This window comes from Entelurus aequoreus, linkage group LG26 (assembly GCF_033978785.1).
Source record: "Entelurus aequoreus isolate RoL-2023_Sb linkage group LG26, RoL_Eaeq_v1.1, whole genome shotgun sequence".
Taxonomy (NCBI): Eukaryota; Metazoa; Chordata; class Actinopteri; order Syngnathiformes; family Syngnathidae; genus Entelurus; species Entelurus aequoreus.
In genome coordinates this window covers 9085584-9099653 of record NC_084756.1, presented here as the reverse complement: position 1 = coordinate 9099653, position 14070 = coordinate 9085584, and the positions used below count along the sequence as shown (strand labels likewise).

Below are 14070 nucleotides of genomic sequence, written 5' to 3'. Positions count from 1 at the left end.
TGCGCGTGCGCACACACACACAGAGGAAGTGCTTTTATTTTGTAGCATTTGCGTGCACTTTCTCTTTCGGCAGCAGACACAAGGGGGAACATTTTTGAGTTGGCTTAATTGGCAAGTTTAATTCAATTCTAATTTAAAAGCACATTTAACATAAACTTCAAACATTTACGATGTGATATACTCAAATATTGACGTTTAGGAACTCCAAAAATATGTGGCACTTTTTTTTTAGTTCTGCTTACTCACTCGGGTTTACAGTATATAAATAAAGTGAATTATATTTATATACAGTGTTTCCCATAAACTGCCAAGATACCTGTGGCGGTGGGGGCGTGACCATGGGCGTGGCTATGGGCGTGGTCATTATGACATCATCGAGACATTTGCATAATTTACTACAATGATAGGATTTTCTCTAAAAAGGCTCAAAAAATGTATACTTACTAATTAATAATAACAGTTTTGTTTTAAATGTCCATCCATCCATTTTACAATATAATTACAACACTTTATGTACATATTTATATACAGATTTGAACAATAAGTTATTCACTGAAATATATTTATTAATTGTGGTTCTTACAAAAAATATATCTTATAAAAATATAAAAGCTAAAATGTCTCTTAAAGCTCTGCCCCTTTAATTAGTGCATACTAAATCATTTAACTTTAGCCTACTACTACAACCATATTATTTACCAGCAACATAAAGTGAAACAGAGGCAGAGGTGTCCTGCCACAGTCAGTAACAAATAAACAGAAAACTGTAGTGGTCAAATACAAATAAGGCAACAAGAGAAGTATCCTACACTTCTCTTTTGTAAAGTAAATCTGAACAGCCTATATGAGCATCTACATCAACTATATCAACTAAATGATTTGCCTGAGAGACTGGACAGGACAAAAAAAAAAAAAAAGTTTTATTTTTTTATTTATTTGTGGCGGACGTAATTCTTTCGTGGCGGGCCGCCACAAATAAATGAATGTGTGGGAAACACTGATATAGCGCTTTTCTCTAGTGACTCAAAGCACTTTTACATAGTGAAACCCACTATCTAAGTTGCATTTGTGGGTGGCACCGGGAGCAGGTGGGTAAAGTGTCTTGCCCAAGGACACAACGGCAGTGACTAAGGATGGCGGAAGCGGGGATCGAACCTGGAACCCTCAAATTACTCTATCAACCGAGCTATACCGCCCAAGTGGATTGGATTGTCATACATTAAGAATTGTTAAAGATAAACAAAATCCCCCCACCCCCCAATGTATGCTGCAGATGCGGGGGGGGGGGCTCCCCTATAAAGCCAAGGTGGGGGGTGGGGGTCCTCCTGAGCAAAGTCTTCGGATGTTTTTTTTTTTTTCAGTTGCAAAACAGATTACGGTCCAGGTTGCAACACAATGGCGGCTCAATGCACCACTTCCTACAGCCGTCCGCGGGGCTGAATGCGGGGTGGGGGAGCACGGCGGGGTCCTCGGCAGGGTACTAGCGCGCAGGTGCGAGGTGCATTGCAAAAAGCCATAAACAATTGGCGGGTGGGCAACCTGCTGATGTCATTATTTACTTGCAATCTGGTTAATCCCTGTTTGGCGTGAACATGTTGCAAGATTAGGACTGTTTGAAAAAAAATAAAAAAATAAATAAATAAATAAAATGTAAGTGAAGCAAATTGTACGGAAAAGGTGTTTGGAAATTCCTGTGACGTCATCAGCTAAAGGACAACACCCCCGCCCCTCGCATGGCTGTCCCGCCACTCTCTCTCTCTCTCTCTCTCTCTCTCTCTCTCTCTCTCTCTCTCTCTCTCTCTCTCTCTCTCTCTCTCTCTCTGAGCCTCCTTCCACCCCCCTCGCCCCCCCCACCCACCAAAGTTGCCACCAGTCGGGACAAGCTGGCGAACTCTCGCCGCTCCTCGGACTCCCTGCTCGGCGTCACCATGACGGAGGAAAGTCGGGGCAAGAGGAGGAAACAAGCCAACCCGAGGAGAAGTCGCGGTGAGTCGCGGAAGGGAGTGATGGAGCACGCAGCCATGTTGACTCAACATCTCCTTTTTTTTTATCATACAACTACAACTCAAACGGGCTACTTTTAAGTCGTTTTGTTAGTCAGGAGGCTGAGTGGCTGCTGAGCCCCCAGCTGAACACCACAAATGTACATTTAGTCCATTTAAAAAAAAAAATTAATGACCAGTGTTGGCGCAAGGAATTTTCAAAGTCCTAAAAAATGGGGTGCCACAGTACATTTTTGGGGGTGCCACTTTTTTGTAAGCGTTTTGAAAACAAATGATAAACGTATAGGCATTATCCTGTTATACCTCACATTCCAATGTGAGATATAACAATGTGAGTGTTGTAGAAAAAAGGTTGTCATGAACCAGGGGTGTCCAAAGTGCGGCCCGGGGTCCCACGGCTCATTTGAAAAATGCTGCTACCAAAAAAAAAAAAAAAACATAAAAAAGAAATAAAAGAGCAAACGGGTGTAGTGAGAAAATGTTGCAGATTTGACTCTAATAGAATAAAGCAAAGTGTAAAAATAATAATATTTAAATTAAATTAATGTTGGTATGAAATATTGGTAGGGATGTCCGATAATGGCTTTTTGCCGATATCCGATATTCCGATATTGTCCAACTCTTAATTACCGATACCGATATCAACCAATACATATATCAACCCATACCGATATATACAGTCGTGGAATTAACACATTATTATGCCTAATTTGGACAACCAGCTATGATGAAGATAAGGTCCTTTTTTAAAAAAAAATAAAAAATCAAATAAGATAAATAAATTAAAAACATTTTCTTGAATAAAAAATTAAGTAAAACAATATAAAAACAGTTACATAGAAACTAGTAATTAATGAACATTTTTAAAATTAACTGTTAAAGGTTAGTACTATTAGTGGACCAGCAGCACGCACAATCATGTGTGCTTACGGACTGTATCCCTTGCAGACTGTATTGATATATATTGATATATAATGTAGGAACCAGACTATTAATAACAGAAACAAACAACCCTTTTGTGTGAATAAGTGTGCATGAGTGTAAATGGGGGAGGGAGGTTTTTTGGCTTGGTGTAGTAATTGTAAGTGTAGCAGTGCTTTCATGCTCTTATTTCTATTTTTGTCTATGTTTCTGTTTTATCTAGTGTTTATCTAGTGTGTGTCATGATTCATTTCTATTTTAATTTTTTATTATATATTCTTACTTTCTATTTTTATTTGTAATACTTTGTCGCACTTTGAGATTTTAACAAATGTAAAGTGCGTAACAAATGCAATTCATTATTATTATTATTATTATTATTATTATTATTATTATTATTATTATTATTATCTTGTGTTTTTTATGTTGATTTAATAAAAATAAATAAAAATAACCCGATACCAATAGTTTAAAAAACGATACCGATAATTTCCGATATTACATTTTATAGTATTTATCGGCCGATAATATCTGCAGGCCGATATTATCGGACATCTCTAATTATTGGCCTATTAAATATTTAAATATTTTTTTGGGGAAAATATTATCCATCCATCCATCCATTTTCTACCGCTTGTCCCTTTTGGAGTCTGCTGGAGCCTATCTCAGCTGCATTCGGGCAGGAGGCGGGGTTCACCCTGGACAAGTCGCCACCTCATCACAGGGCCAACACAATATTACATAAACAAGGTTTTCTTGGAAAAAAAGGGCATAAAACGTAAGAAAATAAAGAATTATGAAAACGTATAAATGACAGATAGATCTGAAGTTGATCTAGGGATTTAAGTGTTGAAAGTAAAAATTATATACATTGATGTATAATCTTTTTTTTAACACTTTTATGAGTGTTGCCCTTTTAAAATGCTACTAAAAAAACATAACAATTAAATACAAGAGCAAACAGGTGTAGTGAGAAAATGTTGCAGATTTGACTCTAATAGACTAAAGTAAACTGTAAAAAAATAATATTTAAATTAAATTAATGTTGGTATGAATTGTTGGCCTTTTAAATATTGAAATATTTTTTGGGGGAAAATATTACATTTGCCATATAAATAAAACAAGGTTTTCTCGGGGAAAAAAAGGGCATAAAACATAAGAAAACAAAGAATTATGAAAACGTATAAATGACAGATAGATCTGAAGTTGATCTAGGGATTTAAGTGTTGAATTAAGCTTAAGCTGTATAATCACTCGCCATACAGCAATAGATGATATCTGTCTATTACCTGACACCTTCTGTGTTAGCTACCTCTCTTTGTTTTTAATGTCTATTTTCTATGTTCTGCTGGATTTATTCTCTATTTTATGCTGCAGCTGTCACATATACTGGAATATTGTACATGGTAATTGTTATATATTGTATATATGATATAGACATAATATAATATATCAGTATATATAATATACTGTACATATATTATGTAAATATTACATATACTGTATATGTTATATTTTATATCGCTATATTCAGTCTATTTATACCTGCATTGTCCTTTCCATCCTTACACTTTCCATCATTGTAACTGAGCTACAGTGTGGAACAATTTCCCTTGTGGATCATTAAAGTTTGTCTAAGTCTAAGTAAAAATAATACATATATTGGCGTATAATCTTTTGTTTAACACTTTTATGAGTGGGGCCCTTTTAAAATGCTACTAAAAAACATAAACATGAAATACAAGAGCAAACAGGTGTAATGAGAAAATGTTGCAGATTTGACTCTAATAGACTAAAGTAAACTGTAAAAAAATAATATTTAAATTAAATTAATGTTGGTATGAATTGTTGGCCTTTTAAATATTGAAATATTTTTTGGGGGAAAATATTACATTTGCCATATAAATAAAACAAGGTTTTCTCGGGGAAAAAAAGGGCATAAAACATAAGAAAACAAAGAATTATGAAAACGTATAAATGACAGATAGATCTGAAGTTGATCTAGGGATTTAAGTGTTGAATTAAGCTTAAGCTGTATAATCACTCGCCATACAGCAATAGATGATATGAAACATGAAATACAAGAGCAAACAGGTGTAATGAGAAAATGTTGCAGATTTGACTCTAATAGAATAAAGTAAACTGTAAAAAAAAAATATATTAAATGTAATTAATGTTGGTATGAATTATTGGCCTGTTAAAGGCTCTGATTACTTCACATGAAATATTCCACTTTTAAATATTTTTTTGGGGAAAATATTACATGTTGCCATATAAATAAAACAAGGTTTTCTTGGACAAAAAGGGCACAAAACTTAAGAAAACTAAGAATTATGAAAATGTATAAATGACAGGTAGATCTGAAGTTGATCTAGGGATTTAAGTGTTGAAAGTAAAAATAATATATATTGATGTATTATCTTTTTTTTAACACTTTTATGCGTGGGGCCCTTTTAAAATGCTACTAAAAAAACATAAACATGAAATAAAAAGAGCAAACAGGTCTAGTGAGAAAACGTTGCAGATTTGACTCTAATAGAATAAAGTAAACTGTAAAAAAATAATATTTAAATTAAATTAATGTTGGTATGAATTATTGGCCTGTTGAAGGCTCTGATTACTTCACATGAAATATTCCACTTTTAAATATTTTTTTGGGGAAAATATTACATGTTGCCATATAAATAAAACAAGGTTTTCTTGGACAAAAATAAATACATAAACATGAGTTTTTTTCAAACTGTTATTGCTCAGAAAACAATAATGTTGTCATGAATTGTTGACCTATTTAAGGCTAGAATTACTTCACATCTAATATTCTAAACATTTGGGGGCGGGGGCAAAGGATAATTCTTCATAAAAAAAACATGTTGTTTTTTTTTTTACAAAAAAGGGCATAAAAGATAATAATGTTTTTACTTTATAATATGTCAACAGTTAGACCTGAAATTGATCTATAGATATTTAGACGTGGAAAGTAAAAAAAATATGAATATACAACTTTTTTTTAACACTAATGACTGGGACCTTTAACACTCACCAAAATTGAGGGGAGTCCTCATGGGTGCAATATATATTTTATTGGTTATTAAAATAAAAAATATCACAATGGCCCCCGAATGCTTTCATTTTTCATTATGCGGCCCTTAATGGAAAAAGTTTGGACACCCCTGTCATAAACGTTACTTAATTCAGGCTCTGTCAGAGGTGACTGTTATATTCCTCTGCGCAGGAGCACTTTCAGTAAGTGGGCTTGGTCAGTAAGGAGCGCAAATGTGTGGAACTCAGTACCTGAGGAGGTTAAACTGCTCACCACTTACAAGGCCTTCGCAAAAAATTTTTAAATGTGGCTTATCAACGCCTGCGGCTGCCAGCACTAAAAGATGAGCCTGTTTTGATGCTGAGATAAATGTTATGTTGTGATGTTGTATTTTATTTTTTATCATATTGTATATGTACTGTGGGCTTTTATTCTTTTTCTCTCTCTTTCTTGTCTTTTTCATTTAAATTGTAATTTTAAAGCCTAGTTTACATCATGTCCAGGGGACTACAGATGAAAACTAGCCTTCTGGCTAATTCTGGCTTTTTTTTTAACCATGTGTAGTCATTTGTTTTATGAAATTGCATTGTCCCCTTTGAAATAGACTAATTTAATCTAATCTAAAAAAAATAACACAAAAGAAAACAAACGCAGTATTTGTGATCAATAAAACTTTTGGCGAATCAAAATTTAAGAAACTGTGCAAAGTGCATTACTTTGAAGTCGACCAATAATAAATAATTAATCATTTGACCCGGCAAATATACCGTATTTTACGGACCATAGGGCGCACCGGATTATAAAGCGCACTGCCCATTAATGGTCTATTTTTAATCTTTTTTCATATATTAGGCGCACAGGGCGCATTAAAGGAGTCATATTATTTGTTTCTAAATGTAAAAGACTTCCTTGTGGTCTACATAACATGTAATGGTGGTTCTTTGCTCAAAATGTTGCATAGATAATGTTTTACAGATTATCTTCAAGACGCTTTCTGACAGTCTCTTCCGGATGCGCCGTTTTGTGGGCGGTCTTATTTACGTGGCTCACCTTCGACAGCGTCTTTGTTGTAGCGGTGTAGCGTGCAAGGACGGGAGTGGAAGAAGTGTCAAAAGATGGCGCTAACAGTTTTAATGACATTCAGACTTTACTTCAATCAATAACGGAGCAGCGTCTCCTCATCCGGAAACAACCACACCGGAAATGTGTCCGTGAGAAACCGTCCGACCGTAATTCTTAATAACTAAAGTTCCTTGGGTGAATAATGTAAACTCACTACACCGGTATGTTTTAGCGCTTTCATGGCGAGTTTACTGACAGATATAAGTAAGAACTTTACACTACTTTATATTAGAAATGGCACTAAAACGTTAACGACTAAAACATTTTGATAGATTTTTGAGCGCCGTCTGTAATATTCTATATTTTTAATGGAACATTTAAAATGTTGGTGTTGTTTACTTGAGACTTATCTCTTACTGCAATCTACTGGTCACACTTATAATCATACCCTGTACCAAATATAATAGTGTAGCGTCCCGGAAGAGTTGGTACTGCAGGGAGTTCTGGGTATTTGTTCTGTTGTGTTTATGTTGTTTAGGATTTTTTCACAATATGGCACATGTTTATGACAGTGTTGGCATTGTTCATACTGCCACCCTTAGTTTGACATGTATGGCTGTTGAGTAAGAATGCCCTTTATTTATTTGTATATGGGATGTCCCAAATCAAAACGTTCTTTAAAATTGGCTATTATTGGCTAAAATTGTACAGAATGACAGTTGTTCTTGACAAAGTTTATACAAGACCATTATCACCCCTGCCAACGCTACAAAAGCATTGACGTGGGAAAGCTCAACCTTATAGTCCAGACAAAATCGGTTAAAAAAATTAAAATTAAAAAACAAATTAAAAAAACAAATTACATTTTTTAAAAAAAACGCGTCCTGGGTACGCGTGGACTTCCGGAATTGTGAGTCCTTTCTGATTTCAATGCGTAAAAAGACACAAAAAGTGCGTTAACGCCAACACTGAATGACCATACTTTCAAAACCCAGCTGTGTTGATGACGTCATTCAAGCCTCGTGTTGACTTTCTTTTTATTTACAAAGAATGATGCAACGTGCCCGTCCATTAAAAGTTGCCAGTGGAACTCTAACTTGAAAAGATACAAGTATGTGTCCATGAATCATGACGGCAACCCGTGGCTCCCTTTTTATTTTCATTTTGTCAAAACGTAGTCTGGCAGTGAAATGTTGGAAATCCCCCCCTGCTGTATCGAATAGATATTTTTAGCTAATACATGGCGCTTGCTTTTAGTTTTTTTTAAGCCCGGCCTGATAGCCGGGAGATGTTGGTAAATAATTCCTTGCTGTTTCCTCCAAAGACGTGCATGTTTGTGTCAAAACGTGTCCAGCTTTGAACACGGCTTCACAAATCCCCATTGAGAGTTGAGTTAAGCAGTGCTAGTCAAAGAGCTACAAACTGTCAACATACTATTGGGAGGTGTGCTAATTGATTATTATTGTTATTTGAATTATTATTATTATTATTACATCACCTACAGCAGAGCTGGGAAATATTTGGATTATATACACATTTAGCTGTACAGTATGTGTGTTTTGGTCCCTTTTTTTCAAGTCACAATGATAGATAGAGTTCTAAAAAAGTTATGACAGACCACCTCAAAAAAAGGGAATGGAATTTTACAGTTTTTTACTGAATGGGACACCCAAAACGTACATTAAAATAAAGGAAGTGGGATTTACAATATTAACTATGAAGAATAAAACACTGAATATTAACAACATATGAACATCTTTTACTTCTCAGACCAGCTCCTCCATAGTTGTGTATCTATTACACTCAAGCAAAACACAACAACAATGTAACAAACAGCAAAATATGAATGCAAAGTGTAATAAACACCTACAATATGATATATTATCGCATACAAATGTGTTTCCAAATCTGTTTCTGACACATGCTGCGCTGAAAACAAACCCAGCCCACTCTGCTTTGTTCCTGGTCTGAGCTGCTGTGACGTATATTACCATAATAACTTGTATAACACTCAAAAGTGCAGATTTCAACCATTGAAATACTTTCTATAGTTCAAGACTTACGGTCATTTAAAAACAGCTATGTTATCGGCGGTCACTCGAACGAGTATGACGATCCTCCTGGTAGGGGTGTATCCCTTTATGGAGGATGCCTGTGCGTGACTTTGTTTAACGTGGGGAGACTGTTGCACAGACAGTCACCACACGATCCTTGACAGAATCGGGTCAGGGTCCAGTCGCATGGAGTCCAAGACGACTAGGGACCCTTTTCTGCTGCAGCCTTCTTCCGCCAGTATCCCTGGCTAGGGGGCAGTCAGGTACTAGGCCTTTGCCAAGGGCCACCTGGGGTAACAGTAGTAAAGGGGTTAACCTCCTAGTGCCCCAAGACCCCATAACGTCATGCCCAGGTCAAAAAACAGCACTGCACATCACAATGGCAAATACAGTTTTGATGTTAAAGGTCTAAAAAAAATTATGTAGAACGTCCGGTGGGCCGGTTTTGAAAATCTTAATGGGCCGCATGTGGCCCGCGGTCCCTATTTTGTCCAGGTCTGACCTACTGTATGACGTAGGGCTTGGCAATATGGCTGAAAACCGCATCACGATATTAGTCGATATCAATTACTATTGATATTGTTTATGACCTATCGAAAAGAAGGACCAGAAGGAAAATAAAAATAATGTTAAATGAAAATATTTTTATTTAAACTATAAGCTTCCTCTGATTATAATCCGCACAGCTATCAAGGCAGAAAGGAAAGAAAATGTCAACACAATTATGGCAAGCACTCAAACAATGTTAACAACATTCTAAAATCACATTAAGCACTTAGCAATAACCTCTTAAAATGAAGGTGCAAAAATAAGGAATAAGTAAAAAAATGCTCAATAAAGTGTAAAATTGTGCAAAGTGTGAAAATGATAACATAAACATTTGGAAACATGAGAAGAAATATTATTTTGCTTACTGCCAGGAAGTTACAGCTGTGTTACATTTAATTTGATCTGTTATTCTTATTTAAGTATGGAAAGGAATTTATGTTATGCATTAATTATTGTTTAAAGATTAACAGACGAAATTACTAATATTTTAGAGTAGCAAATTTGTTATATTCTGTCATTTATTTTATTTACACAGTCCTGCACTTTAGTTCCTACCTGTTGTTCCCATATACCCGAATAGGGAACGTACAAGGGGTGGAAAAAAAAAGGTGAAAGACTACAGTCCGTTTATGAAAAATCCAAAAAACTGGCATACTGTCAAGGTGACTTTTCCTGTTTTATGTACAATTTTAAGTTTCTCTTCTCACTCCATGCAGAGAATCAACAGCAAAACAGCAAGATGGCGCAACCAAATATGATAATCGATACTGTTACGCGATCGGCTGTTAGCGTGTCCCTCCCATTGCTCAGTGATCACATCCCATAGACCAGTGTTTTTCAACCTTTTCTGAGCCAAGGCACATTTTATTCATTGAAAAAATCCTGAGGCACACAAACACCAGAAATCATTGAAATATGAAACTCAGCAGCCGATATTGACAGTAAAAAGTAGTTTTCGCAATTGTACCATAACCAACCATGCTTCACTATAACTCTTGTCTCAAAGTAGGTGTACTGTCACCACCTGTCACATCACGTTGTCACTTATTTTGAGGTTTTGACGTTTTCCTGTGTGTAGTGTTTTAGTTCTTGTCTTGCGCTCCTATTTTGGTGGCTTTTCCTGTTTTGTTGGTATTCTCCTGTAGCAGCGTCATGTCTTCCTTTGAACGCTATTCCCCGCACCACCTTTGTTTTAGCAATCAAGACTATTTAAGTTGTGCGGACGCTATCCTTCTTTGTGGGGACATTGTTGATTGTCATGTCATGTATGGATGTACTTTGTGGACGCCGTCTGCTCCACACGTTGTAAGTCTTTGCTGTCGTCCAGCATTCTGTTTTTGTTTACTTTGCAGCCAGTTCAGTTTTAGTTTCGTTCTGCATAGCCTTCCCTAAGCTCCAATGCCTTTTCACCTTTTGTTTATTTTTGGTTTAAGCATTAGATACCTTTTTACCTGCACGCTGCCTCTCGCTGTCGGTTGCATATTGTGATCACGAAAAACCATGTTCCCGACATCTACAAAAGCAATTAGTTACCTGCTGCCACCTACTGATATGGAAGAGTATTACACGGTTACTCTGCCGATCTCTAGACAGCACAGACACTCAACAACGGCACATTATTTGCGGATTATAATTACTGGTTTGCAAAAAAGATTTTTAGACTTAGACTTAGACTGAGACAAACTTTAGTGATCCACAAGGGAAACTGTTCCACACAGTAGCTCAGTTATAAAGGATGGAAAGGGTAAGGATAGAAAGGATCTGTCACGTCCTGTCACATCACGTTGTCAACTATTTTGAGGTTTTGACGTTTTCCTGTGTGTAGTGTTTTAGTTCTTGTTTTGCGCTCCTATTTCGGTGGCTTTTCCTGTTTTGTTGGTATTCTCCTGCAGCAGTTTAATTTCTTCCTTGAACGCTATTCCCAACACCTGTTTTGTTTTGGCAATCAAGACTATTTAAGTTGTGCGCTCGCTATCCTTCTTTGTGGGGACATTGTTGATTGTCATGTCATGTACGGGTGTACTTTGTGGACGCCGTCTTTGCTCCACAGTAAGTCTTTGCTGTCGTCCAGCATTCTGTTTTTGTGTACTTTGTAGCCAGTTAGGTTTAAGTTTTGTTAGTTTTGTTAGCCTTCCCTAAGCTTCCATGCCTTTTCCTAGGGGCACACACCTTTTGTTTATTTTTGGTTTAAGCATTAGATACGACGACAAACCCTTGTCGTCTCACACAACGTGTTCCCGACATCTTCAAAGCAATTAGCTACCGGCTGCTACCTACTGATATGGAAGAGTATTACATCTGATATGGAAGAGTATAACACGGTTACGCTGCCGAGCTCTAGACAGCACCGACATTCAGCAACGGCATATTATTTGCAGACTATAATTACTTGTTTGCAAAAAATATTTACCCCAAAAAGGTGAAATTACACAATCTCCCACAGCACACCAGACTGGATCTGGATCAGACTGGCACAGTGGTTGAAAAACACTGGTGTAGAGATCTGGACCAGTCACTGCTAATGTAAGACACCACTGTCTTGTCAAACATCCACTTAATCAACATCTTTACAATCGTGTCCAGCATGTTCTATTTTTAAAACCCCAAAGTCTTAGCTTTGTCCCTTCTCTCACAGTAATCAGTAGAGTTTTATAATTATAGAAGTCATGTGTTTGCAACATCAGACTTTTGACACTTAAATCAGTTATGGTGGTCACGAGCTATGACAGGATATTAATAGCATGTCATTGTATAACACACTGACGTTATCTTGGATACTATGTTTGCTCAAAACTGTCTACCAGATGAAGACTCTGTTATTTTTTTAGAGATGATTTGAAGTGTTGTTAAGAAAATGTGGCCCAGGGGTGTAGATGATTGTATTTTGTATTTGTAATTTAGTATTGATATTGTTTGACGTCATGCTGTCCTTCTTTAGGCAGCAAACTTATTTAGTTTCAGCTTGGACTGCCGTTCTTCATATCTACCAGGCAATTTCCACTTTTCATTAAGAAAACCAACAGGAGATTTCCATGACAGAATAGGGGTTTCAAGCTCTGGATTCTCCTTGGCATTGTGTTTGTTCACAGAGTAGACGTGTGATTATCACAAGGCAGTTCCACTTCTTGTCCCTCACCTTCATGTAGTGTTGTTCTGATACCAGCATTGTGGTACTGGTACCGGTACCAAAATGTTTTTTTGATACTTTTCAATACTTTCCGATACTTCTCAAAATAAAGGGTATTGCAACAAATGTATATTTATTGGCTTTAATTTATCAGAAAATATTCTGATATACTAACCATATGTTTCTTATTGTAATCAAAGAACAGCTTTGGCATCAAGGAAGATAGTAAACATATTGGACCACTTCTCTTTTAGTCATACAAAGTCGGATTTATGCAGTAATTTATTGTGTCATTTCCCATACTGTTATTTTGTCCAAATTATGAGGGATATAATGTAGAAAATGGATGGATGGAAGGATTATTAATTCATTTTCTGCTAATATCTGATTACTTTCTGTTTTAACATGTTCTATCTACACTTCTGTAAAAATCTAATTATTATTCTGTTGTAGATATTTTGCATAAGTTTTGGGTAATACTACAAATTTGGGTATGAATCCAAGTTACAGGATCATACATTGGTCATAATTAAAGTCCTCCTGTGTCCAGTGACATATTGCCTGAGTTTGTATAAAAAGATCAAATTGATTAAAGATTTTGTCATGATAATAAATATCGATGTAGTCATTGGTGTAATGTGAAGTGAATTATATTTATATAATGCTTTTCTCTAGAGACTCAAAGCGCTTTACATAATGAAACCCATGATCTAAGTTACATTTAAGCCAGTGTGGGTGGCACTGGGAGCAGGTGGGTGAAGTGTCTTGCTCAACGGCAGTACTAGGATGGCGGAAGCGGGGCTCGAACCCGGAACCCTCGGCTCTACCAACCAAGCCGAGCTGCCCCAACTGACTATATACGGCTTTTGTATTTGGTATCGTTTGTATCGTTCATACATTCGGGAGCGCTAGCTTGTTGTTAGCGGTTTGCTATTGTATCCTCATACGTTGTGTAGTGAAGCATGTTTAGCCAGTCCTCGTCCTGCAGGGATGACGCAGTATTTGTAAGATCAAAGTTTATTTGACGCCATGGAGCGGAGGATTAGTAGTGATTTAGAAGTAGCTCAAACACTAATAGATTTCATGTGACTAATAGATATATCACTAATAGAGCATTTATGTGTCTTAATTGGATATGTGGCATTTGTCAACAATCATGTCAAAGTTTTAATTTTTAATCCTGAAAACCTTCGAACATAGCTTCCCTTAATGCCTAAGTGTCAAAGTCAAGACCCGAATGAATGATCTATCGCCCCGGGATGATATTTGATTAGTTTTAGAAACGGCCCGCAGGCCACAGTCGCCTGCTGCTGT

The 14070-nt window shown here is 36.5% G+C and overlaps 1 protein-coding gene across 1 annotated transcript in view; it reads left to right on the top strand.

Moving 5' to 3' along the window:
- Positions 1–1862: 1862 nt before the first annotated feature.
- The window catches only part of LOC133643173 (zinc finger E-box-binding homeobox 2-like), a 147360-nt gene continuing 135152 nt past the window's right edge, over positions 1863–14070 (top strand). Inside the window, exon 1 of the mRNA XM_062037596.1 lies at positions 1863–1986. Coding sequence (XP_061893580.1) covers positions 1929–1986 — 58 coding nt within the window. The 5' untranslated portion in view covers positions 1863–1928. The remainder of the gene's footprint in view (positions 1987–14070) is intronic.